Source organism: Aulonocara stuartgranti, assembly GCF_965226115.1.
Source record: "Aulonocara stuartgranti genome assembly, chromosome: 14".
Lineage (NCBI taxonomy): Eukaryota > Metazoa > Chordata > Actinopteri > Cichliformes > Cichlidae > Aulonocara > Aulonocara stuartgranti.
The window spans coordinates 16,277,428-16,304,998 of record NC_138950.1 but is presented as its reverse complement, the minus strand read 5'-3'; the positions used below and the strand labels follow the sequence as shown (position 1 = coordinate 16,304,998).

Below are 27,571 nucleotides of genomic sequence, written 5' to 3'. Positions count from 1 at the left end.
TTGCGGTTAGTGAGAGTTTGGAGACAGTTTGGAGGTTTATGAGAGTGAGGAAAGTCAGGAGAGAATGGAGCCAGCTAAGAAGAGGAGGATGTCCTCCCCTGTGTGGGAACATTTTGATCTTATTTCTCCCAACAAGGTATGTAAATTTCTACAGAAGATGTATTTTCATAACACTGATGGTGCAATACAATTTATGTTGAGCTGTCTTGACTTTTGTACAAGGTGAAGTGTTTGCTGTGTGCCAGGGGGCTGGGATATAACAACAACACCTCATCCATGCTTAGGCACTACAGAGCTTTGCATGAGAATAAGGGGGACACCGATTGTGGAGCAAGACCAGGTGAGCCATCAAATGCAATGATAATATAGGATGCAGTAATGTTACTAAATGATATAACAATATTATACAACTGTTATAAGTTACGTGTGATATTTATATTTGTGCTTTATCTTTATTGTCTTTCCTCAGGAGAACAATCTCAAATAGATGAAGACCTGGTCAGCATGGTGATTGAGGACTCCCAGCCATTTAGCATTGTGGAGGACAAAGGATTCAAAAGATTTGTTAAATCATTAAATCCTAGCTATGTTCTCCCCACTAAAAAGGTCATCAAAGCAGTGAAAATTTCGTTTTTACAGAATAAAATGTGAACAGGCAGGACTGAGGCTCAAAGCCTCAGTGTGTAGCTGTCCATACCTCAACGTTACAAAAGCACAACCACTGTCCACACCCCAACCACACCTCACCTCACAGTAAATGATCATTTCCATTTTAAGCATTTCCAAATAATCATTTCCCATACTGCCACTATAAATATACACAGTATACTGCCATCACTACAATATACATGTTTTACACACTCCTTTTGTTGTTGACATTTACAGGCTGTGTGCAAAATGCCACACTCTTCAAATTCATGCCAACTAATATTTTTACGTCCAGTAGGTGTCCTACTAGAGCAAATCTGTGATCTATGTCTGTGAAGGAACAGACATAGTAGAGCAAATGAAGCTTCAAGACGCTTTGCACTGGGGTGAACCAATTGGATGAAAGGCTTCAGTGCTTCATGAAGCTTCATCTGCCCATCACTAGTTCTTAGGATTTGGTTCTTGTGTTTAGTGCTTGAGTGTTGTATCAGCCCTACCTGTGTCTGTGCTCTGTTTGGGTCCTCAAGTTTTGTGTTGTAAAACAGTCTGTGTGTTTGCTGTTTTACTTTGTAGGTCTGTGTCTCATTATGCCCATTAGTTCCAGCTGTGTCCCCTCCTGTGTGCCATTTCCTGATTGCCTGGTGTGTGTATTTGTAGGGTCTGTCTGCCTGTGCTCCTCGTCGCGTCGTCTGTGTTTCTCTGTGAAGCTTCTGCATTTCTCTGCATCATTTTGGTATATCTCCGTGTCTCTCTGTTCCTCGCCCGTGTCCTCTGTTTGTGTTAGTTTTCCCAGTTTAGGTTTATGTTCAGTTCTGCCCTCACCTTGGGTTTTTCACTGTAAAAAAATCTCCACCTGCATCTTCACTGCCATCTGCATCTTGGGTCCTCATTCATTCCACCACACGACTGCTGCCCCAGCTGTGATATTTTGAATAAAAGTATTAAAAGTTTTGATTCCTCTAAAAAAGGTTATATTTTTAATCTTTGTATTTTGGATCCTTTTTGAAACATTTTCTCATCGATTCTTAATTAAGAGGCTTCTTCGCTTCTTAAGGCGAACAGGAAGGTGGCCTTGGAGTCAAGGGTCCCATGAGCCTAGGTGCTGACCATTACGGGGTCCCTAATGTAATAAAACCTGGGACTCCCAGAAGTGAAGAAGCTTCTTGTTAAAGACTCCCATGACCTGGATGAATGAGAACACAAACATGTTCTAATGTTTCTTGAATAATAAAGAGCTTTGCGTGTTTGGTCCTCAGACGACATCGAGATCATCTTCAGGCGAGAGTCGTGGAAGGCGAACGGGGAGTTTGCCCAGACAGACGTGCACCGACAGATCGCCATCGTGTTTAAGACTCCGCCCTACGAGGACCAAGACATCACAGAGGAAGTGGAAGTCAACCTGGCCCTGTGTCGCATCTCAGACCAGATGGAGAGCGAGCCCGTTACATTCAAGTACCTGCCTCGCAATCCAGGTCAGTCAGCACTGGACTTCCCTAACATCCTCTTCTGCCACACCAACCATCTGCACGTCCTCCTTCACTACATCCATGAGCCTCCACTGTCTCTACTCCCTGTAGATTCACTTTTCCGCCGGTCTCCCTCCTTCTTCTGGTCATAAAGTCCACTGTCCTCTCTCCTATACATCTCTACACTTCCACACTTATGTCATCAGGACCAGCCACCTTTCTGTTCTTCCTCCTCTTCATAGCTGTCTTCACTTCCTCCTCACTGCACTTTCATGTTCATTAACTGTCCTCTGTCTGTCACCCTCTGTCTTATTTTCTCTCAAAGTACTCCTTCCACCTTCTCTTCACACTCTCCTTACTTGTTAGTACATTTCCATCCTGCTGCACATCTATTCCAGCTCGATCACTTTAATAATAATTCAATTCTGTTTTATTAATTCTGTGTCAAATCACAACAACAGTTGCCTCAAGGCGCTTTATATTGTAAGGTAGAGCCTACAATACAAGTCCATATCTCCTTCCTTACAACTCACTGTAAGGCTCTTTGAATACTTTCCTGTACGTCCTCATTCCACCAAGTCTGCTTGTCCTCTTTCCTCTGTCCACAGGATACTCCAAACACCCTCTTGGCAGTGCCCTTCAGCAGTTAAGTACTTTAGTACTTTCCCAGTAAACTGGTAAGTCATCCTTGAGACTACCATCTGGTGCTGATCAGCTAAATTTGCCAACTTGCAGATGTCATCCTGAGTGCACCTTCCTCCACTTATATACATCACGTTATGGTCCTCCCTCTTCTTAAAGCATTCACCATGGTCCTCTCCATCTTTTTTGGCAGGATCAGGGAAAGTTAATCACCTAAAACATTATAATTTTGCTTCCTCATTCAGTGTTCAACGAGCAGCTTTGACTTTGTAGCTTTAAAATGAGTGTTTTTCTGGAAGTGGTTTCAGATTTGCCTCATTGTCTTGCATGGTGGCAGCTAACATGGGCGGTTTTATTGGTTTTTAGCAGTCATTCTCTTGTATCTGGAGAATACTGATCAAAGAGAAAATGTAGAATCACTGTCTCATACTGGAAGATTGTTCCATTTTGGTGGAGTTAGATTTTCATAGTCTAACTCCACCTAGGGTTAACTCACCAGATCTCAGTTTTGAACTTGGTGGGATCAACCTACACACTTTGCAGTTAGGAAGCCTTTAAATAAAATCCCCTGCTTCACAAATTAAACAGCTACCACCTACAGTGTGTGGCCAGCCAGTCAATTAGATGTTAGGTGGGCGACACTAATGTGAATTTTCGTTTGCTGTCTGTGCTAACTTGCTAAGTTGGACACGAAAAAGTGGTTTAGAGCAGCGCTCACATCAGCAAGAAGTCAAGTCAGTAACAACCAAACTGGGAGTAATGATTTGGTTGATATTCGCTTCACTGAGGACACTGATGTTGCTGCTAAGCAGATGATGGAGACCTGTCACATCTCTTTGAAACAACAAAGATGTCAATCATCAGCTCGTGCAGCCAGCTCTTAAACATTTTATCATTTGATTTGTGAAATAATTGGAAAGTGAAAATTAGTGGGGTTAATTTGTGATTCTAAATGTCCCTGGGTGTGTATGTGATAGGGCTGCCACAAACGATTATTTTGATAGTCGACTAGTCACCGATTATTTTTGCGATTAGTCGACTAATCAGATCATGCATCCATTGGACGTACAACTTATTACACCAGCAGCATCTGCTCTTATATAACTATCATTAGCTTACAACTTTAAGTGTGTAAGGTATGTGCTAACTAAAAATAAAGACAAGATGATAGTTTATTAAATTTTAATGAAATTTGCAGATTGTTTCAGTGAAGTTTAATAAACTCCTTGCTATCTAAAATATAACAGGACACCGGAGTATATTCTCCAGCATCTCACACTTCTGATAATCAGTTGTCTGCTTGACATTTATTCAGCTGTGTAAAAACTATAACTTTAATCTCAGCCAAACCGATTTACTCAGGAACAAATAAAATACTGAAAAAAAGCCAAACAATAACATTTTTAAGTTATCTAAGTGACTCATGTTTAACATGTTTAACCTGAGTAGCGAAAGACGGCGGTGGGTTTGAAAGCGATTTGCTGGGAGTCCGGTGTTCTCACCGGCTCTAGTGAGCCTCGCCCCCGGCTAGCTATCGAGCTAGTGGGTAACAGACGTCTCCGAAAACGTCGGAGGGCTTTTGAAAATATGTGGTGTCTTGATAAACTGAGCAGATATTTGAGGTTTACACAGCTACATTCTCACCTGAAAATATGTTAAACGTTTATTTTGACCCAGAAAGAATAATAAGAGTAATATTAAAACTAACCAGCTGCCGCCATTGTTGGAAACTGCGCTGGGCTGCGCTATGAATTCTGGGATACAGCTTCTTCTTCTTCTTCTTCGGGGTTTAACAGCAGCTGGCATCCTTGTACATGCAGTGCTGCCATCTTCTGTTTCAGTCCGTTATTACACTCTTAAATCCCACTACTTATTCCTGCGTCTGTTGTGATCTTACAAAGCTTCAAACGACGCGTCGACTATTAAATCAGTCGTCGACGATTTTGATAGTCGACATAATCGTGACTAGTCGACTAATCGTGGCAGCCCTAGTATGTGAGTGTGAATGGTTGTCTGTTTAAGTGTGTTAGCCCTGTGACAGACCGGACATCTGTCCAGGGTGTACCCTGCCTCTGGGAGAGGCTCCAGCTCCCACACAACCCTGATAAGGATAAGAGGAAGAAAACGGATGGAGTGGAAAGATGTATCAAGTATATTCTACACTGAGTGTTGGTGAATTCATATATTCACTTAAACTAGGAGGACAGGTGTGGTTTATACTAAGCCCACTGTGTAACTTTGCTATATACTGCATGTACCTATTGAACGTTGCATTTGGACTTTCCAACAAGGGGAATTCTGTATGCAAGAAGGCTTAGTTATCTCTATATCAATTACAACAAAATGAAACTAAACGTTCTCGCTTGTGAGAAGAATAGAAAACTAAGCAGTAATCGACCACAAGGGACGCTTGTACTTAAGATTTCTCACTTTAAAATAACAGGCTGTGGTAATACTGGTCTGTATACATGGGCAGGATGTTGTGCAACTGTTGCTTTACAAGCATGTAGTAACCAAATCAGGTGACAAGCAAATCTTGTATTTAAAACAAAGACAGATACGTTTGCACTGCATTGTGAGCATATTTGTTTCTCTAGAAGAGACGGTCTGACTGGACCTCTACTGTACCTGAGCTACAGGGGTGGCTGTAGCTCAGGTGGCAGAGCAGGTCAGCCACTAATCAGAAGGTCGGTGGTTTGATCCCAGGCTGCCTCCTGGCTGCATGCCAAATATCCTTGGGCTGGTGGTGGTCAGAGGGCCCGGTGACGCCAGTGTCCTGCAGCCTCGCCTCTGTCAGTGCGCCCCAGGGCAGCTGTGGCTACAATGTAGCTTGCCATCACCAGTGTGTGAATGTGTGAATGTAGTGTAAAGCGCTTTGGGGTCCTTAGGGACTGAGTAAAGCGCTAGTGAACCATGTTTCACGTTTGACCCTTCGTCTACAAGTCATTGGGTGAATGGGGATGATCTGTGCTTTGTGTGCACATCTTTGTACGAAATCTGCTTACCTGCTCTTTAATCATTTGCTGTTTTAGCTGTTTGCTGGTTTCATGAGCTTTAACCAGAGATTCTGGTGTTTTTTGGCAAAATACATGTATATTTAAAAATTGATTCAGGCTTTAATTAATCGATATTGCATTATTCAAGCTAAAATCAATTTGAATCAGGAAATCGATTTTTATAAACCCACCGCTAGAAACAAGCCAGCAAAATATGTAGAGTACTGTGCAAAGTCTTGAGCTGCCCTTCATTTCTTCACACATTTGTTTCTCCTCAACTTTTTTCAGTTTCCTTAGATTTGTAGATTTGGCTAAAGAAAGGAAACTAATTGTGTTTTTGCGACAGGCTGCTAGTAACAATGTGCACAAAGACACAATTTGAAACTGGTTCTTTGCTAAACTGTTATGTGTAGACACAGCACTGGTTCATCCTTGTGTTAGTGTATGCTTACTAGAGTAGGTCAGTGGTCAGGTATGGTCAATGACTGGGCTAAAAATAAATGTAAAAGCAGCCAATGTCCAAAGAAAAACTTTGAAAGACCTTCAGAAAACCTAAACGACTGTTGCTGAAGAGATTAAAAAAAAAAAACATTACAAGAAAGTCTGGGTCTTTGGAAGCAAAATGTATAGAAACTTTTTTGATTAGAAGTTTAAAAAAATATTATGATTCAAGAGGGCGAAGCCTGAAAGTGATAAACATATAATTAGAAAATAGTGCTAATTATAGTCTGTTCTATATTGAGTCATTAGTTGCTGTGGGTTGATATTTTGGAGTCTAGCCTTATGGGGGTGGCCAGTACACTGAAAATAAAAAAGGGAAGTTTTAAAATTATGCGACAAGAATACTTCAGAGGGAAACTAGGTGTAGGAAGACTAACAGATTAACAGTAAAAAGGGTACCAAATCCTTTGCATAGTTTAAAGACTTAATAGTTCTGTGGACCTAGGCTTTCGGTTTCCACATAATCCAAGACCACCTCTGTGACATGTAAAACTGAGGTCATGTTTGGCCTGCTGCACAAAATATTGGATACAGTAAAACAAATTTACACTGGCAAAAGAGACACTCCAAACCTTTCTTTTAACCCTCAGCTAACCTTTTTTTTCCTAACATCACCTGACCATTTAAATCAGATTCATGTCAGTTTGGCAGGTGTATGATGTTAGTGTAACCAGTTTCTGCTTCACCCTCTGTAACAGGCCGGCCCAAATAAACTCCTTGACTCTGCATTTTGTTGTATTTTTAAAGAAGACAAGGAGTCTCTGGTTTGTCTTGATGCATGCTCAGCCATCCAGGTATGCAAACCGCAAAAGTTTGATTCTGTTCATCTGGACGTAGCATTTTCAGTGGGAGAAAAGTTTCGTCACTCATCCATGTGACTTCTTCAGTCTCAGCTGACTGTAGGTTTCCCCAATCTTATAAATAGTACATTTGCACAATAACTGAAACCAGCACACTGAATGAACAATGGGCTGGGAGGTCAGTTTTTTGATCATTAATATGCAAATTGTGACGTTCATTGCTCAACAAACACTGATCAATGGTCATGAGTACCATTCACAGAGAGTTGGGGAATGGCTGCATTTACGGCATTGTAAGATGTCAAAAGATGTACCCTTGGGCCCCTTCCATGATTCAGAGATGTTTTTTCTATTTTTATGTAAATGGCCTCCTTGACTCCGCCCTCAAACCAGCGTTCCTCCCTGTCCAGGATGTGTACTTCCTCATCATTGAAAGAGTGTCCACTGGCCTGTAGGTGTAAATAGACTGCAGAGTCCTGGCCTGACGAGGTAGCTCTTCTGTGTTGTGCCATCTGCTTTGCCAGAGGTTGTTTGGTTTCCACGATGTATAAATCCTGGCAATCCTCCTGGCACTTAGCAGTGTACACTATATTACTTGTGTCGGGGGACCCGATCCTTGGGGTGGACCAATTTTTGGCACAGCATGTTTTGGGGTTTGCTTAGGCAGCAGTTGTCCTTCTCTCCTGGATGAACTGGAGCTTTCTTTAGGCGCCTTCCCAGATTTGACAAATGTCTAGCTAGGATCACCACATTTACTCAGGCCTTCTTGATGTGATGTTCTTCTGCTTCCCTGGCTGCTGTGTCTATGGGGATGGTGTTCGTTCTATGCTGTGGTGTCCTGATGACACCCGGTTTGTGCTCCAGTGGATGCATATTAATGATCAAGGACCTGACCTCACAACTTATTGTTCATTCAGTGGGCTAGTTTCAGTTATTGTGCAAATGTACTGTTTATAGGGTTGAGGAAACTTGCAGTCAGCAGGGGTCACTGCGTTCAGCAGCTAATGACACTGCGGTCAGCATTTTGGAAAGCCATAGATGCAGAAGTAGTTATGCCAGAGTTGGTGCGCTACTGCCTTAGCAGACTGATTAAGGCTGATTAGAAAGGCCTGAGCCATCTTTGGAAAGTTGTTTATGACCACAAGCACATCCACTGATTTGTTTGCTGAATCCTCCAAAAATATTTTTGTGCCGTTCCTTGGTGGCCCTGGTGACCTGCTTCATCATGGACACCTTTTAGTACAGCAGGATGCACGGTTGACGGAACAACATACAGGTAGGTCTTAAAGACTCGATCCAGTAAACTATCTCTTATGATCAACTTGTCCCAAGCCTTTAGAAGTTTCTTTGTATCGGCTGCTTCTTTGGCCCACTCTTTCCTTGATGGTCTCCGCCCACATTCCACATAGGAGATCACTCTGCACAGCACATCATCATGTGTCCCACTAGGTCATCTTGTAAGAAGGATTCAGATTCAGACCAGTTCGGTGTAAGCACAGACTGAGAGAATTGAGACAGGAGAAGAGAATGTGGCCACACTTTTGACTCATGTTTACTATGGCCCTGGAGAACAGCTCCCACCTCAGCCTGTGCAACAGCTGCACTGAAAAATGACAAACTGGTCACCGCCTGGGGTCGGAACACTTGTACCCTCTTCCATATAGGGTTGCCTCTACAAGGGATGTAATGGATGACCTTATTCCATCAGCATTGACAATGTGTCCCAGGAATTTCATAGACTGTCTCAGAAAATGGGACTTCTTTGGAGCCAACTTGAGATTGTAAACCTGTGGTCTCTGGAAAACCACTTGCAAGTGCTCCAGTGCCACTTCTTCTGTGGCAGCACAAACCAGGACATCGTCAAGACAACATAGCACACTGAGAAAGGTCTGATCTCTGAAAATGGCTAACGTCATCCTCATGAAGGTCGCTGGACTGTTGCACAATCCTTGTGGCATATGATTATATTCGTATAATCCAAATGGTGACGTAAATTCGGTGTACTTACGGTCCTGCTCATGCAGCTCCACATTATAATAACCTGAAGTCAGGTCCATTGTAGAAAATAATGCGTTTCCTCCTATAGCAGCCAACGCATTGGCCAAAAGCGGAAATGGCTGGGCATCTTTGACAGTTGTAGCATTAAGTCAGCGGAAGTCATTACATATTCTCAACTCACCAGAATTCTTCCAAACTAAGACCAATGGTGATGCAAACACACTGCAAGATTTCTGAATAATTCCCCGTTCCTCCATTTCATTCTGTGGTAGTTTGTCATAAATTTGTCTTAGTTGGTGGCACATGTTGGCATGGCAACCGGAATGGTTTGTCATCCACAACTCGAATTCGATGTAGGCAAGCTCGTCTCTTGAGAAGATGGACACAAACTGTGCTATGAAGCCAACTAGTTTCTCTTTGCCAGCTGGTGAAACTGCACGTGAATCAATTTCAATATCAGATAGCCCCAGATTTTGTAGCACTGCATGTAAGGGGCTACCACAACTTGTCACTTCCTGTGAAGATGCATTTTAGGCTCACTGGCTTGTCAAAGGGGTTCAACACTTTTACAGGGACCCATCTATCACTTTTTAGATATGCCACAGTTCTTCCAACCATAACCGATCTTGGCCTGGACCTTGAGCCTGTGGGTTCTATAACTACAGCAAAGACCACCTCCCCACTATTGATTAGCTGCAGCCTGCCCCAAACTAGGTGTTCTGTCGGTGGCTCCAATGTGACAGCTCTCTTTAGCTTGACAGCTCCAATCTAATCACCAACGTGCTCTCGAACCACCACGCCTGATATTGAACTCAACAGATTTTTATTAGCCAGTTCTTCAGCATTCAGGGCCTTACTGTGTTCCTCTCCTAAATATAGGAGAATAAGGTCCTCACTCTGCCCTGCAACCACCAGCATTGCCACAACAACTTTGCAGCCATACATCTCAACGGTAATGTCACACACACCTGTTGGAACTGTCCTTGAACAACTACAACCAATCAGGACGACATCAGTGGGTTGGAAGGTTGAGGTCTCCAATGCTACATGACATACCCACATAGCAAGCAGGTCTGGCCCGGATCTGGTATCAAGTCGGCACTGCTAGCTAACTTCTGGCATGATAAGACGTATGTCATCCAGATACGGGCCAGGCCTGGTATAGATGGCACTATGTGATGGCATGCCATATCTGGCTTGATTGTGGTTTGGTTTATGTGGCCCAGGCCCACAGAAAACAGGTCTGGCCCTGAAGAAGATCTGGCATCAAGCTGGCACTTCTGACTGACTGGTGTTTTGTCAACCAGATGTGGGCCACGTCTGGCAATGATGGCACTATTTATGTTCCTATTTTCCTATTTAAATTAGAAGACCAAAATGCCATGCTGCAATACTATACTGCTATGGTAGCCAATGTTTCAAATGCAGGTTTGACAGGTTTTTGAGTGTACATTTCATCCAAAACCTAGTGAGGGTTTACTCATCTTTGCCAGTGGGAGGCTGTAGCTCAGGAGGCAGAGCAGGTTACAAACTGATCGGAAGGTATAGTGGTTCGATCCCTGGCTCCTCCAGTCTGCATGTCAAGAGTATGAATGTAGTTAGGAAGCACTCAGTTAAGCGAAAGTGTGTGATTAGGTGAATGTGGCATGTTGTATAGAGCACTTTGAGTAATCTGGGAGAGTAGAAAAGCGCTATATAAGAATCAGTCCATTCACTGTCTGAACAGAGTTCAGCATGTTACTTTTGCACTGTTTTGCATGTTCTGGCACATGTTGTTATTGCATGGCTTGATTAAGTTACACATTAGGCTGACATCTGGGGCCAGAGCTGAAACTGTTCTGGGCCAGCCCAGGGCCAGCATTGTCTCTACAACTGGCCTATGGCTGCACACCACCTACAGATGGCCCACATGCCGCAAAGAATGACGGCCCTTTCGTGGCCCAAATCAGGTTTGCCAGAGGTAATCCACACATGGGCCAGCACAGGACAACCAGTGTGTATGCAACTGGCCTTGTGCTGTGCCCATGTGTGGGCCACCTCTGGCAAACCAGTCCCAAAAAACATATGTATTATACAGTGTTAAACAAATGAAGAGTACACCAACTGGTGTACTAAATACTTCATACACTGTGTTCGTCAGTTGATAAAACAAGTTTTATGTATCGATAAAACATAACTACTCTAGATACAACTCACCTCTCGTATAGCTTTAACAGACTGGGAGTGATTACTGCAGCCAGCCTCAAATAAACGGCCACAACAACAACAACTGTATAAAAGACTTTTTTCTTCTTTACAGTCATTGTGCCAAACCAGGAGGGAGGGCGCTGTTTCCCCATTGCACTGACAGTTGAGGCAAGTGGAAACACTGTTATGTTAGGAGCACACCGGTGACAGGTGTAGGTGATGCTTGGTGTCATGAAACACTGATGGTCTACTTTTGACTCAAGTAAAGACATGTGACCTCCAGGAAATGCTGTGTGCCTATAAAGTTTTAGCTAAAAACAGTTAAAAAAACAAACAGCATATTTTGCCTTCAAAATATGAGGACTCGCAGCTTATCCTCTCGTTGCAGAGCTCAGGCTGAAGCGTGTGGGTCATGCCTGCAGCTGGCTTGCTTTATTTTTGTTTTTTAATCTGCTCCCTGCTGAGTCACTGCTTCCCCTAAACGCCCCGCTTTCGATTTCCATTTCCTTTAAATCGTCTGTCTTCTGGGCGACCAGCAGGTGTCGCTGCTGCGCCTCGTAACTTTTCAGCAGTTTGTCAGAGTTTTTAAGTTGAGAGGAGAAGAGGCGCCGTTTCTAATGGGAGGGGGTTTTGTTTTTGTTTTTTTTGAAATTGTAACTTTTACTTTGCTCTTATGAAATTCCCACTTCTCCCTGATTGGAGGAACCGGGAGAAACGTGATAAAGACATGATGTAACCAGGAGAAATGCATCAGAGGGCGTGTGGCTGAGAAAGAGCTGGCTTTTTGACTTCTTTGTGCTAAAAATAGGTGCATTAGCTCTGGGATAGAGGCTAATTTGAATAGTTAAAAACCGATTTGCATATGCGCTGAAGCCGATATGAAAACAAGACGAGCCGCCGATACGTGCGGTCAGTTTACATATATAATGAGGGGGGAAATCGGCTTTTAAGGGTAAAATGCCTTTTCTGGCCTCACTATGATGCATTATGCAAATCAATAAAGCGCCGTTTGATTAAAAGTTTGGTTCGTGCTGTCGCGGGGGGGGGTTTCCCGTCTGTGAGGTGACGTTACGCGCGGAGGGGGATTTCCACGCGTCTAGCAGCCAATCGCGAAGCCTGCCGGAAACACAAAAGCGGAGCACACTTAGTTCCACGCATGGCTTCGGGACGGTTTGACATTTCTCCTCGGGATCAGACAGACACTCTGAGCCGCTGTGCAGTCTAACTGGTGGTTTAAGGAGCTGTTTCAGAGTTCAGGACGAAGGTTTGGGCCGAGACGGAAAAAACCCAGAGTCATCCGGTTTGGAGAGTTCTCAAGGAAGAATTCAAGGACACGACGGTGGAGTTTAAGGTCCTCAAAGTGGTCTTAAAGACTGTACGCATGCCATGATAGACATGGACATGGTCAACGGTACCTCTGGTGGGTGGTTGTCTTTTGTAAACCTGTTGAATCTTTGCGTGTGTTTGTGCGTAAAAGCGCTGACATCATCCTGAGGCATGTGATTTTTCACAGCAGAGGAGACAACACCCCTTCCCGGGATTGACCCGCAGGACGACAATTATTCGAGCCTCAACTCTATAGATTTCGGTGAGTGGTGGGTCTTTTTTGTTTTGTTATGTTTTGTTTTGTTTTGTTTTGGCTCTGCGTGCATCTGCCGGAAGCGGGGAGGCATTACGGTGACCTGAGATGACCTCTGGCAGGAGGCGTGAACCATCATCAGAGTTCCTGCTTGTTTAATCTTAGGTTGTCTTATTTCCGATGTCAGAGAAGGAGAACTCAACATTTGGGACATTAAATTAAACGTGAAAAAAGTCACAACAGCTGATTTCTCTTATCTAACTTTGAAAACTGTGCTGCAGATGCTTGCTTTGTTTAATGTTTCATGATTTCTGACAAAGTGTCAGACATGACAGACCACAACCACCCCAAAAGGTATATTTACCTGCAGATAACCACTGCTCTAGATTCACTTTCACTGGTTAAACTGAGGCTGGCTACATGGCACCAGGCTTGTTTTTTTTTGTTTTTTTTATTGGTGCAGTGCTGAAACAACGTGCCACAGATTCATGCACCAGTGACAAAAACAAAACAGAGGAAACGGTTCATGTGAGGTGGTAACCACTCAAATTCTGACACACTGTGTCTTGTGACACGTTGCCACGTCTTAAAATAGATTGCAGTAATATACTATTAGGTTTGAAAGATGTTAATGGAAGTGTTTCTGCTTTCAAATCCAAAAACATAAAGAAACAGCACAGCTGCTGCCCTAAAGTGGTGTCAGATTTTTATCACATTTGCACTTTCACTTTGGATTCACCATCAGTTTGTATTCATTCACAGACCTGATTCAAGAATATATCACAGAAAGTGAGCAGGTAGCACCCTCCCTATCTGGACTACCTGGACCACCTCCTCCACCTGCTGGCCTCCCCTGTTCGACACCAACCCCCATCCACAAACCAACGCAGACATCCAAGCCGGTGCTGGTTGCAAGAGGCACCTCGTCTAAGGTTTGTTTGTTTGTTTTTTGTTGTTGTTTTTAGGTGGTGTCATGCAGGGTGTTGATTTTTCTGGTTTCCAGCTCATTTCACAGTTTCATACGTTACCCAGAAAGACTGCTGGCAACACCCAAGGGTGCCAAGCAGAGAGGTGTTTATATCAGCTGTGGGCTGTGAAAGCTGCCAGCCTGCGGTGAATAGGGGCATAATTTTTTACAGTTTTTTTTTTTTACAATTTTTTTTTCTTGGCAAAATTTGTGCTCATTACTTCGATCCAGGTTCTATTGAACTAGATCAAGTCATAATCAATATACCTGATACTTAATTTATAAGAGCCAGAGAAATAAATGTCAGTACATGCACCTATTTTGTAAATACTCAATCACTTTGGCTGCTATGACTGTATAACAGGTAGGAAACTGGAGTCTAAGCTGTCTGGAGAAAGGTTATGACTAATAAACAATGATAACAATAATGATGGCATTCTTATTTTTAGCCTTTTCTTATCTTAGCTGGGCAACATAAACATTAAAACAGTTAATGGATTCAGCTAAAACTTAAAACATTTTATTTATGAGAAGAAACTGTTAAAATCTGCTTTTGGCTTCTCTGATTGTTTTTTTTTAGGTTTTCTTATCATTTGTTTATGCAAAGCAGTCACACAGATGGGCAGGTTGTTATGCTCTTCCCTCGGTTTATTATTAGCAACAGTAGTTTTATTTCCCATATTGTTTTTGTGCTATTATTGAAAGGCGGTTGATATAAAACACGTTCAGAGGAAGCGTCTGTTCCTCCTCCTCGGCGGTGGCTGCAGCTCTCATAATGAGGCTGTTGTGAGGATTGAATGTCGGTGGTATGAAGTGCTGCATGATTCATGTGCAGCCTGCAGACGGTTGGCTATTTTGCTGTGTGGCACAGAGCAGCCGTTAGGCAACTCGGCAGGTCAGGCTTCTACCAGAAAGCACGTGGTTTACAGGCAGCGGGAGCTCAGAAAGACTGTAATCTGATAAGAGAGGCACTGTAGTGACCGCACAGATGGGTAATAATGAAGGGCGGTAGAAGAGTAGTTCAGCCTTCTCTTAGTGAATGAGCTGCACAGGTTATGTTGCTGGGTTTGAAGAGGTTTTGCAGCTTGTGAGGGAGCGTGGCACACCTCTTTGTGCTTTTTTTTTGTTGTTGTTATAGAGGAGGTGGGCTTGGGGAGTGGAGAGGACATTTTGGAAGAGCTGTAATCTGACTCCTGCTTTCAGTTTGCCATCCTTTCTGTTTACAAGCCAAACCCACCGGAGACGAAAGGTTGCATTTTTCACCCCCGTGTCAGTGCTGTGATTGGCTGAAGGGCGTAAGGCTGAGCTGACTTCCTATTTCCGTTTGCTGGCTCGGTGTAGCAGGCTTTTGTTGAAAGGTCCAGTCCTTTTTTTTTTTCTTTTCTTCTTTTGGGGAGGGGGCTAACACGATTGCAGGGGTGCATACAAACACTTTGACCAAAGACGTCTGGGGCTCGACAGGATATTATGAAACATGATCTCATGCAGAGGTATCACCACATCTCTGCAGCGATGGTTTAATGATTCACAGCAACACGTCTGACAAAGGAGGCGACTTCTTTACTACTTTTCTTACCTGCAGGTTTGATCATTATCATTCTTATCTTCTGTTTTTTTTTTTTTTTTGATTAGCTACAGCAGATAGACTGCAGTGAGTCGGGTGAAACTTGATTTGTGATAACTTTGGGTTCACGGTGATGTAAGAGAAAGCAATCAGGCGCCTCGATGAGCAGAAAAAAATGAGCGAGGATGGCACTGCAGAGAAAGAGAGAAACTAAAAGCAGCAAAGACAAAAAAGAGATACAAAGTCTTGAGTGGGAGCGGAAAAAGCTCGGTGGTCTGCGGTGTAACGGAAAAAATAAGACATCATATGCAAGAGGAGGAGTCGCAGAGCACGAGGTTAACTCTGCTCACTGATAGAAAGCACATGTATGGAGAGAAAACAAAAAGAAACACACGCCATGAGTCAGTTCTTTCACTGCATGCTTCATCTGTAGTGTCATCACTGCCCAAGAGACATGAGGTCGTTTTTCTTCATTAAAACTATGAAGATGTCGAGGCGGGGAAAAAAAAGCTCTTTCAGCAGTAAAACCGCAAAACCGTGTAACATCATTAGACTGTTAATACAGACACACTGGTGTGTAAAAAGTACCATTGTAGTATTTTAGCTTGTCAAAGTGGAGCTACTTTCAGCTGCTTTATATAGAGTGTCTCAGTTTAACATGGGGGTTCCCAAAATGGGAGCTGAGCTGCTACAAAAAGCTGCAAAGTAATCATTTAGAAATATTCTGAGATATTAAATTGCATTTGTTGCCATTTTTGACACTTTTCTCTCATTGTATTTTTTTAATGGTGAAATACTGAAACATCACACTTGGTTTTTAAATTAAATAACCTAGACGTTCGGAAGGGAAACATTTTATTAAAAGGATTTTATGAAGTTGTGCTTTGAAAGTGAGTCAGTGCTTCGAAACTGTAGATATTCTTATAGGTTGTAACTGGTTGCGAATGCCTGCGTATTTGACTTGGTGACTTCATCTCCTTTACACATCGAGTGAATGAAATGTGACTTGTCAGGTCTTTACTCCTCAGCCGTAAAAGGCTGATCATGTATTGTCGTCACCTCACCGAGGCCGGTGACGTGGGCACCTAAGTTTGTGAATGCGATAACTTGAGGACAAGATGACGTAGGATTTTGTAATTGATACCACAGGTGCGTCTGCTGGGAGTCTGAGGGGTAGCACTGGCAGTTGCCAGTACTTTTATTTTACTGCAGAAGTTCAGTTTTTCTTCTTGGAAGAGTGTTGAGAAAGGTCGATAGTTGATGATCGGAAATCTAAAGGCATAGTTCAACTGGAGAGATGTTTCATGCTGTCAGCAAACTGACTCACTGCATTTGTACATCCAAAGCAAGAAAACCTCTGAGTGTAAATTAAGTTTTCATGAGAAACATCAAGTCGAGCCATCTGACTTTTATATTTCCTGCTAAAACAGATGGAATAGGGAAAAGAAACCGTGGGGGCATGAGGTAAGACCAGAGCAGAAATAAAAAGCATCGAGATCACAAACATGATAAAGAAATGGTTAAAACATAAAATAAACACAAACCAGTGGGGGAAAATTAAAAAAACAACAACTATTGTTTCTTCTTTCAGATGCTTTGTGGATTTGCTTTGAAGTCTTTCGAGTACAGAAATTATCTTTACTCATTAGATCAGGTTATAAAAGACTCATCTGATGTGCATCACCAGCCTTTAGGGACAGTCGTGAGGCTTGGTTGGTTGTTGCATGTTGTCTGCATCTTTTCATTTCTGCCAGAAGTTTCTAGTGCGAGGTAAATATGTTTAAGTCAATTTTTTTAAATTGCTTTCTCTTGTCCCCCCCATCAGCCAGTCCTCCCTGTCATGGATATGGCATCGACTCATCCTTCCTCTGGGCGAGGGTCCTCGTGTTTGCTGAACTCGAAGAACTCCGGCATCCCGTCCTCTCAGAACCGAGGCGACACGGACATTCTGGAGCGTGTTCTGGACAAGCCCAAGCTCGCGATAGTGGAGGAGCCCAAAGACAGAGGCATGAGGTTTCGCTATGAATGTGAAGGACGCTCGGCGGGCAGCATCCTGGGAGCATCCAGCACCCACACTGAAAAGACCCTGCCTACGATAGAGGTAGGAGTTTTTGTTTCAGAAGGGGAGTTTACACGACCTCAGAGGCAGTTAGGCACTTTTAACCACAGCTGATCCTGTTTACTCTGTTCACTTGACCCCTCCTGTCTGAAATGGGTGGAGACTGAAAAAAATGTGGTTTGTCTGAATCAATTAGAAAGTCCCCACAAATCCCAGCTCAAGTGCAGTGAGATACAAGGAGGTATATCCCCCAGCTGCTTACTAACAAACACTGCCACACACATCTACACGCCACGATCATTCACACATTGACTTGGTGGTTACCAGGTTATATAAAGTTTAGTCAAGGAAATGTCCGGTTGCATAATGGATATTAATAGCGGTGAACAATGGTGTTAACCTGTCATTGTTTTTGGATGAAACTGGTACCTGAGAGGACTTAGTTTTGCTTTTATTTATATTTTTATTGTAATACATCAGGAAATCTGTAATGACCTTCTAGAAACCTATTGTTTAAAGTCTGCCCCTGAAAAATGTCTGAGGGGGAAAGAGACAAAAAATCCTGGAGCAACAGATAGAGAAGGTTAATCGGCTTTTATTTCAACTCTTTTCAAGCCAAGTTTCTCAGATGTCAGGGTTATCTGCTTTAGTTTGGCATATTACAACAGCTTTGGTCTGTTGGTCAGGGAAAAAATTAAGAACTTTAGACAACTTTTTCTGTTTTCTATCAAGAAAATCACATTAATAGGCATCACAGCTCTGAACTTATTCTGGATTTTTGCTATAAATCTTGTTCTTTTCTTTCTTTCAGATTCAGGGTTCCATCGACGGCTTAAAGAAAGTCAACGTCACAGTTTCTTTGGTGACCAAAGACCTCCCACACCGGCCTCACCCCCACTGCCTCGTGGGTAAAGACTGTCCAAATGGTACAGGGATCTGTTTTGTCACATTCAACCCTCGCAACAACCGACGTCACAGGTGAGCATTCGCCTTCGATCCCTGCCATTTTGATACCTTAAAATTCGTGGTGTGTCTTTACATTTTATTTGAACAGTTCCCCTTGTTTTTACACCCAGCTTCGCTAACCTTGGTATTCAGTGTGTGAGGCGGAAAGAGCTGGACATTTCACTTCAGAAGCGAAGAAGTCTAAATATCGACCCATTTCAGAGTGAGTGGGAGACGTATGCCAATACACCGCACCTTAATCTCCACGTTATTCTTCATTCAATAATACTAAGTGCAATAATCCTTTCTGTCATCGTTGTATTTTTACTCAGTTGTATATAGTATTTGTATTTGTATTCTATTTTTATCTTATTGTATATTTATTTTATTTTATTCTACTGTATATAGTATTTTATTTTATTCTATTCTGTACAGTTGTGTACTGTATTTATTCTTATTGTATTCTAATTTTTGCCTCATAACTTTTGCACTGTCCACTTCCTGCTGTGACAAAACAAATTTCCCACGTGTGGGACTAATAAAGGTTATCTTATCTTATCTTATCTTATTCACATATATAAAGGCAGTTTTTTCTGTCCTCACTGACCCATTTTGTCTCTGTTCTCCCCTCAGCCGGGCATTCGAAGGGCATTGAAGACATGGACATGAATTCAGTGCGTCTGTGCTTTCAGTGCGAGCTCGAGTGGCAGGACGGCAGGAAAGACCATCTCAGCCCGGTGGTGTCGAAGCCCATTTATGACAAGAGTAAGACATAACCAGACAAACACACCGAAAAGCCTTGACCGCAGTCAACCAAGCGCGCCAAAAATAAGGCAGCGTACTTCCCTATTCTCACGCTTTGTCGTGCATGTTTTTTTTAATTCCAGAGGCAACAACTACATCACAGCTGAAGATCACCCATTTGAACCTGTATGAAGGTCCCTGCACTGGCAAGACGGAGGTCTACATGTTGTGTGACAAAGTGCAGAAAGGTAACAGGAAAGTTTTTTTGAAGTTAGGTTCCAGGAGTAGATTACATAAAACAAGTCCAGTTTCCGCTATTCAGAAACGCGACAAAGAGCCTGATTACAATCTAAGTTTACTTGTAGGGCTTTGGAGCTTTAGTTAACTTTTAAATGAGATTTTTGTGTTTGTGTTATTAAAAAAAACAACCCACACACACCCACATTTTTGTAACTTAAAGTAGAGTCACATTGTGTTTTTCTTGACTAAGAGAAAGCATGTGACGGGGTGCCCAGGAAGGTGGTGCGGTGCTGCATGAGGAAGTCAGGAGTGTTAGAGAGAAGTGTGAGAGCGATGCAGGATATGCATGGGTGCACTGAGACAATAGTGTGTGGTAGGAGCGACAGACTGGTTAAAAGTGAATTTGAGAAGCTGCTTTTGAGAGCTTCTCAAGCTGGCAGATGAGATCTGACTCTGTGGAATATTATGTTTGCGTATGATGTGTCGGTCTACACGGGGAGCTGTGGGGGTTTCCTGTGTAGAGAAAAGGAGTGAAGGTGAGAAGGAGCAAAGTAGAAAATGTGTTTTGGTGAGGATGATGGAGGAGGTGAAGGTGGTTGAGTTTAAATACTTGGGGTCAACCATCCAGAACAACTGGGGTGTGAAAAAGAGGTGAAGAAAGGGTACTGGGTTGTGACAGAAGGATACCAACATGAAAGTAAAAGTTAAGAAGGCAGCTGAGAGATCAGTTACATTGCATGAAACGTATGAAAAGACCTGGAAGAAGCTGAGTTTGACATGCTGAGATGTTTGGAGCTCATCACAGCGACCGCTCAGGTTGGACGGTTCTGGGACAAAGTAAGAAAGATGAGCCTGAGTTTGTTTGGACATGTGAGTGAAGACTTGCAGGTAGAAAGATGCCGTCAGAGAAGAAGAAAGCACAAAGAGGAGGTGTGGATGTGATGAAGGAGGACTTGTAGGTGGTTTCCAGGTGGTAACGTGCCCTAAAGAAGAAAACTGTTGTGACCTAATTATTTTGAATTAAAGTATTAAAAGTTTTGATTCCTCTAAAAAAAGGTTTTATTTTTAATCTTCTTTGTATTTTGGATCCTTTTTGAAACATTTTCTCATCGATTCTTAATTAAGAGGCTTCTTCGCTTCTTAAGGCGAACAGGAAGGTGGCCTTGGAGTCAAGGGTCCCATGAGCCTAGGTGCTGACCATTACGGGGTCCCTAATGTAATAAAACCTGGGACTCCCAGAAGTGAAGAAGCTTCTTGTTAAAGACTCCCATGACCTGGATGAATGAGAACACAAACATGTTCTAATGTTTCTTGAATAATAAAGAGCTTTGCGTGTTTGGTCCTCAGACGACATCGAGATCATCTTCAGGCGAGAGTCGTGGAAGGCGAACGGGGAGTTTGCCCAGACAGACGTGCACCGACAGATCGCCATCGTGTTTAAGACTCCGCCCTACGAGGACCAAGACATCACAGAGGAAGTGGAAGTCAACCTGGCCCTGCGTCGCATCTCAGACCAGATGGAGAGCGAGCCCGTTACATTCAAGTACCTGCCTCGCAATCCAGGTCAGTCAGCACTGGACTTCCCTAACATCCTCTTCTGCCACACCAACCCTCTGCACGTCCTCCTTCACTACATCCATGAGCCTCCACTATCTCTACTCCCTGTTAGAGATGGCACGATACCACTTTTTTATGTCCGATACCGATATCATAAATTTGGATATCTGCCGATACCGATATGAATCCAATATAGTGTTTTTTAATCAACAAAACTGTTTTTTAAATATCTTGCTGCATTTTGCAAGTCTGCAAGTTCATACTCAAGTTTAAAACAACAACTACACTAAAGCTATTCTGTTATACCTGTATGCAAAAAAAATATTTCATAGTTCAGCAATACTGATCAATCTAATAAACTTAAACCTACACCATCCTCCCTATTCTGGTATTTTAAAGAGTACTTAGCGTAAATATTAAGCAACCTAACTAATAGGGTTCCAACTCCCAGCAACAACAAAAATAAATAAATAAAAAATAGGGAACCACCCCTCACGCTCCACCTCATGATGCTTAATCGACGTAATCAACCTTAATTTGATGCAGTGTGAAAAAAATGCACAGAAATCAATTATTTTTCAAGAAATATTAAATAGATTCAACATCTTTCTTCAACAAAATTGCAGACTGCACAGATGGTACCTTCCCAAAGGAAAAAGTACTATAGCTTACTAGGGTATATATTAGACTTAATAGTCACTATATACAGTAATGGACTTCTATTCATTTTACATCAAATTAAAACTTTGTGTGTCAGATAATTATTTATTAAAAGCTAGACATTTTAAATGAGAATAAGAAAGAAAAGTATGTCTTTGTGCCCCCTTTTCCCTGTTCATGCCCTATCGGCCCCCCTGGCTAAACTTTGCTAGATCCGCCCCTGCACAGTTACCAGCGTCAGCTACGTAGAAAAAGATCCTGGTGTAGAAAGTAATATTAAATAAATTCTAACAACAGCTGATCAAGCTTAAACGTGCTGCTGTTGTTCAGCCGCTGGTTTCCTCTTTCTGGTGCAAAGTGGGCCAAAAACAAAGACGGACTCGCGACAGAAAAGCCGATCAGCTGATCATTAAGCAGTTTCACGATTGAAGTAGCAGCCGGAGAGCGAGAGGCAGTCGCTCGTTAAGCTTAACGCAGGAATGCTTTACAAACATTCAGAGATGGACTTACACACTTGCTTTACTTCTCTCGGGGATAACTTTGTTGGAGATGAAATGCCGGGTTGCTAGCGAAGCTCCAAATGCTATCCAGACCACCGACAGGTCCCGCATGCCACAGCCGCTCTATCACGTGATGCATACTGCTCCGACATGCTAACGTTCTAGGTGAGTTACGGCGTGTTGCAAGTTTTGTGAGGTGCTTTCGTGATATTTAATGGATCGGATTACATTTTTTATTTTTCTCCGATATCCGATCCAGTCATTTAGGTCAGTATCGGACCGATACCGATACGTAATATCGGATCGGTCCATCTCTACTCCCTGTAGATTCACTTTTCCGCCGGTCTCCCTCCTTCTTCTGGTCATAAAGTCCACTGTCCTCTCTCCTATACATCTCTACACTTCCACACTTATGTCATCAGGACCAGCCACCTTTCTGTTCTTCCTCCTCTTCATAGCTGTCCTCACTTCCTCCTCACTGCACTTTCATGTTCATTAACTGTCCTCTGTCTTTTTTCTCTCTCAAAGTACTCCTTCCACCTTCTCTGCACACTCTCCTTACTCATTAGTACATTTCCATCCTGCTGCAAATCCTTTCCAGCTCGATCACTCTGTTTAACCAATCAAAACAAACCTTTATCTCCTTTCTTGGTGTCCAGCCTCACATACAACTCACTGTAAGCCTCTTTGAATACTTTCCTGTACGTCCTCATTCCACCATTACGTCACCGGCCACCACCATCTTTCCTTCGGCATTCCTTGATACCATTCCTACTCAACACTTCCTCATCACCTCTCTTCCCTTCATCTACATGTCCATTGAAGTCTGTCCTACTCTTTCCCCCCTTGGGGACACTCTCTGCCACTTGATCCAACTTGCTCCAGAACTCCCCTCTCTTTTCTAAATGACATCCAACCTGTGGGGCATACGCACAGATAACAATGAAAACCACCCCTCTGATTTCCACCGTCACACCCATGATCCTGTCTGACACTCTCTGCGCGTCCACAGCACTATGTACACCACAATAGAACATTTTGAATCCACCTCCAGCGCTCCTGGCCTTTCCACGTGGTCTCCTGCACACACAATACAGCCACCTTCTTTCTCTCCATCATGTCAGCCAGTTCTCTCTCCTCTTTACCAGTCATAGTGCTCACAAATTAAAAAAACAGATGCAGCAGATTATTGCTAAACACTGACAGCGTTTCATTTCTCATTTCAGACCCGTACGAGGTGAAGCGGAAGACAAGGCTAAAGTCAGAGGTGAACCTCAAGGAGAAGCCCTGTGTGACAGGTGAGGTTCAGACTGTCAGTTTGATCTTTGTGTTTTTACAATTCAGCATGTGAACTGTTTGACTGGGGTGTGCCACCTCTCTGGCTCCATGTTTACATATTCTCACTCAAAATATTGTGACTTAATACAACAGGAAAAGCACAGCAAACCAACATTTTAAATCTAAACTTTTTGGATTTCATCATGCAAAAAGCATAAAGTGCCTTTAAGTGAATACAATTATTTTTATTTTAACTTGACACTCAGTCCAGATTAAAGCTATTCACAATCATGTTCAAACTGCTTGTTAAATGATAGCCAGTCTTCTCAAAATCCAGGTTTAAACTGTAGTCTATCTGCCTGACTTCAAGAACCGCAAAGCCCCTTTTCCACTGATGCAGGACCAGTCCATAATCTAGAACCTGTTCCACATATTTCCCCTGAAAAAGGGCCGGTGGCATTGTGGCCCAGGTTGGTGCCACAGAATTGCTGACACCAAAACTGAAACAAAATTAAGTGTGCAGGAATTTCACCCATGACTAGCAGATGCATTTTTTATTTATTTTTTTGCATGGAAATTACTCCAACACCTGCTAGTAGCGTTTGGGTCTCAAAGCTTTTTTTTCCTGAGAAAGCCCCCCACACCAGCTCCACACCAGCACTGCATTGGTGGAAACGAGGTGCAAGTGAGCCATTCATTTATTTTCCTCTGGAAAAAAAGGGCGTCTTGGTCATGCTCACTTGGTAAATTACAGAAACCTCAGTGGAACAGTTGAGTTGGTGTTTGTGCCATTAACCACACCTACTAAGAGTCAACACGTCTGCTGTGAAGATGCACTATTAGACACATGGCAGCTTCTGTAATTGGGACGAATCACAATGCCCTTCAAAAAAAAAATCACACTTAATCATTTTCTGTCTACTCATCACTGCATGATGAAGAACAGATCACATGCTAACATGACATTTGCCAAAAATGCCAAAATCGACCACTGGAATACACAGACATGACAAAAGAGGAAGTGGTCAGCCACAAATACTCCTTATGTGACATGTCATTTCTATGACTGATTATCACATGAAGATAGACTAGTTTTATGTGTTATACATATATAGATACACCAAACAAGATAAAGATGGTGTGTAATAAAAGCACAAAGGGGTTAAAAGCAACAGGGTAAACTGTACAAAAGGTTAAAACTAAAGAGCAGCAAGTTCCACCTTCATGAAGGCTAGTTTTGGTTGATGTCGACTCAGCTGTGGGGTTGTTTTGGAGGTTTTTCACAGTTATTTCCATTTCATAGCCTGGTCTGACTGATATAAACAAGGCAAAACAGTCCTTGTGGCATAAAGTACTACAGATTAACAATGAGACAAACACCTTTCAAAATGATCACACAGCTGGCTCTGCACTTCTCCTCCTGTAATCTCAGTGAAGACCTTTTTCAAGACTGGCAGCTGTGTGTGTGTGCTTTTTAAAAAAGGTTGAGAATCACATGTCACAATCCAGGTACAAAGACCTCCGTCTAATAACTGACCATTCATCATGTTTCTAACAGCTTTGTTTTCTCTGTAACGTAATCTGTTTCAGCCAAGAGCGCACCTGCCTCAGATCAGGTCATCCAGTTCCTCCCAGAGGCCCAAAACATGATGTCGCCACAAGAGCGGTCGCACCCTGTCCTGCCCGGCACACCCGCTGCGGCGGAACCGCGTTACTGCAATCCAGTCGATTCAAACACAGACGAGGCGGCCGTTTACAACCAGTTGGTGGACATGCCTGAATTTTGGGAGGTCTTCAATAACCCAAACTTCTCCTCACTCGTGCCTGGCAACTTGGACATCACTGCCTCCCCCTTTGCTAATGTGGATATGAACTTCAACCAGAACTCCGGCTTCCTGCAGGACTTTTCCCATTACAGTGACTTGCAATTCAACATGCTCGTCAGCGAGAGCCAGAACCCGCAGTTGGAGCCGCAGGATAGCACGGTTCAGGTGAAAACGGAAGAGGAACTTTGAGGATCGTGTAGCACAGTTTACAGCTGTTTCTGTCATCTTTTAACATCTTGGTCACTTCCTTGCTGACAGTTTTATGTCACTGCCATGTGAGCACATTAAGCTAGTTTACCGCTTCCCCTTGTTTCTAGAACTTGTGCTAAGCTAACAAGCTATCGCCTGCTTTGTTTTTAGTATGAGACTGGTACTGATTAGCGCAGCAGAAAACTGAAACCATCCTTCAAAAGTGGATACAAGTGCCAAAATGCATATGCTTGTCTCTCTAGAGTCAAGTTTGAAAAATCCCATCAGCCACTTGAACTTTCATCACAGAATATCATCCATTTAATACATTTCAGAGGTTTTCTCTTGATTTTTAATGGATTTGACTTTAAGTCAAAGGTATAACTCCTACTTAAGCAAAATAACACGTTACATGCTGCTCCGATGGTCTGATGACAGTTAAGGCTGCGCATAGCTCTGCAGGCCGAGAGATTCCACTTTAACCCCTTTGATGGCACTGGTTCAGAGCTCCTTTATCCTTGGCTCAGTGCTCTCATGCTGGCACACGTATCCAGTTCATCCCAGACAATGGGTGAGAGGTGGGGCTCGCCATTTACCGTCACACCACTTTAGCATCGCCGGAGACCCACGCACAACTGTGCTGCTAAGCTGTTTGTTTTATTGGCTTACTCATGTCTAAACACAACAAGTTAGTCAGTACTAAACACTTAGCTAAGTTTCACACCAGTGATCATCAGTGTCTGATCTTCTGTGACAACTTACAATTTATTTTTTTCCATCTGAGTGTTTTCTGTTTGAGCTGGCACTCAAAGCAGTTTTTTCACTGTAAGCCACACACACACGTCAGATTCTATTAAAAGTGGTCCAAGGAAGGAACAATGGTGATGCTGTGGCCTCTTTCAGCAGGATAATACACCTTGCCACAAGTAAAAAAAGGTTCAGGAACATTTTAAGCCATTGACTTGGCCTCCAGATTTCCCAGATCTCAGTCTAATCGAGGATATGTGGGAGCTGCTGGAGGTCTGCGCCTCGATGGGTCAGGGCTATTTTGGCAGCAAAAGGGGAACCAACACAGCATTAGGCAGGTGGTCATAATATTGGGCCTGATCAGCAAGCTGTTTGTTCAGCTTTTTCAGTTCGTTCACTTCTCATTAGCACACAGGGACCTCCCACCACCAGTCCCCTATATTATGTCGTCTGTCATTATCAACTTGAAATGCTGTCAAATGTAAATACAAACTAGTGAATATAAAAATAACAAACGCTTCGGCTATCTTGAATCAGAGAAGAATATATGTGGCATTTTTGGTGCTTGTATCCACTTGTGAACAATCTTCCTGTAGTGAGTTATCTGCTGCGCTTGCTCTGCTAGACTGCAAAACCATTATGGAGCAGAGTGCCTTCTTTCCTGCTGCTGCTTTGCACTTTGTTGCCCTGTATTTAACCCCGTACCTTTTTTTTTTCTTTTGCTCCCAAAGCCTTGCTGGCCAAGTCTTCGGGAACAAGTTGGCATTCCTTATTTTCCATAAGTGCTGCAAGCATTAATTTAAAGCCTACATTCAGTGTGGAGTTTAAAAGGAGAACTCAAACTTCTCCACAAAAGCTGTAAACTTCCATAATTGCAGTCTGTTTTAATTGCAAGGTGAGACTAAAATGGCACGTATTAAATGTTTGTGCGACATTTGTTTTGTTTGCTTAGCTGAAGCTGCCGGCAGCATAAAAGGGTTTGGTTTTTTTTCTTTTAATCACCAAAAGTCTCAAGTACAGTAGTTGGGGATCAATTCTTCTTTGTCCCTGTCTGTTATTGCTCTCTGTTGGCTGCCACAGCCACTGGCTTGTTTAATATTTAATCAACATAAATGTAATAGAAAACAGCCCTTTTCCTATTTCTGGCTTTCTTTGTGTCAGTTCCTTTTGTTTGTCAGTTTCGCTCTTGTGCTAAGCATTCAAATTTCCAATCGCACCTTATCACATGTCTGCCCACAGTGTAGTGCAGTAGTCGGAGAAAAATAAAATGTCTGTGTGTAACTTTTGTTGTGTCATTACTTCCTGTTGAGGCAGAGTGAGAGGCAGAAATAAAAGATTAGAGTGCGTTAAAGGGGATGTAGGCGCTGCGATTCAGCTGCCGCCCACACACATTCCTGAGCTGCTCTCTCACTTATAAAAACAATGATTCTTGGCAGCTTCGACATCTCCGAGATGCTTTTCGGCTTGTCACGTCGTAG

General features: G+C 42.9%; 1 protein-coding gene across 4 annotated transcripts; it reads left to right on the top strand.

Annotated features, from left to right (window-relative positions):
- The first annotated feature begins 1,800 nt into the window (after positions 1-1,800).
- relb (v-rel avian reticuloendotheliosis viral oncogene homolog B) lies at positions 1,801-27,374 on the top strand. Of its 4 annotated transcripts, none has more exons than XM_082502177.1 (13): positions 1,801-2,120; positions 2,723-2,791; positions 11,351-12,658; positions 12,752-12,826; positions 13,580-13,749; positions 17,174-17,449; positions 18,219-18,385; positions 18,484-18,575; positions 18,986-19,117; positions 19,240-19,344; positions 20,684-20,899; positions 23,280-23,351; positions 24,922-27,374. In XM_082502177.1, exons 3-13 carry the CDS (start codon positions 12,625-12,627, stop codon positions 25,344-25,346), a joined length of 1,764 nt encoding a protein of 587 aa, XP_082358303.1. In that variant the 5' UTR covers positions 1,801-2,120; positions 2,723-2,791; positions 11,351-12,624; the 3' UTR covers positions 25,347-27,374. The 4 variants fall into 4 exon arrangements, with proteins under 4 accessions (XP_082358303.1, XP_082358305.1, XP_082358304.1 ...); XM_082502179.1 differs by having other exon boundaries at positions 1,809-2,120; positions 12,755-12,826; XM_082502178.1 differs by lacking the exons at positions 1,801-2,120; positions 2,723-2,791 and having other exon boundaries at positions 5,027-12,658.
- The last annotated feature ends 197 nt before the right edge of the window (positions 27,375-27,571 follow it).

Bases quoted from the DNA above. Each gene is read 5' to 3' on its own strand.
- relb (XM_082502177.1), top strand. From the start codon at position 12,625: ATGATAGACATGGACATGGTCAACGGTACCTCTG. The intron at 12,659-12,751 runs GTGGGTGGTTGT...GATTTTTCACAG, and splicing joins CATGGTCAACGGTACCTCTG to CAGAGGAGACAACACCCCTT. The intron at 19,345-20,683 runs GTAACAGGAAAG...TTTGGTCCTCAG, and splicing joins GTGTGACAAAGTGCAGAAAG to ACGACATCGAGATCATCTTC.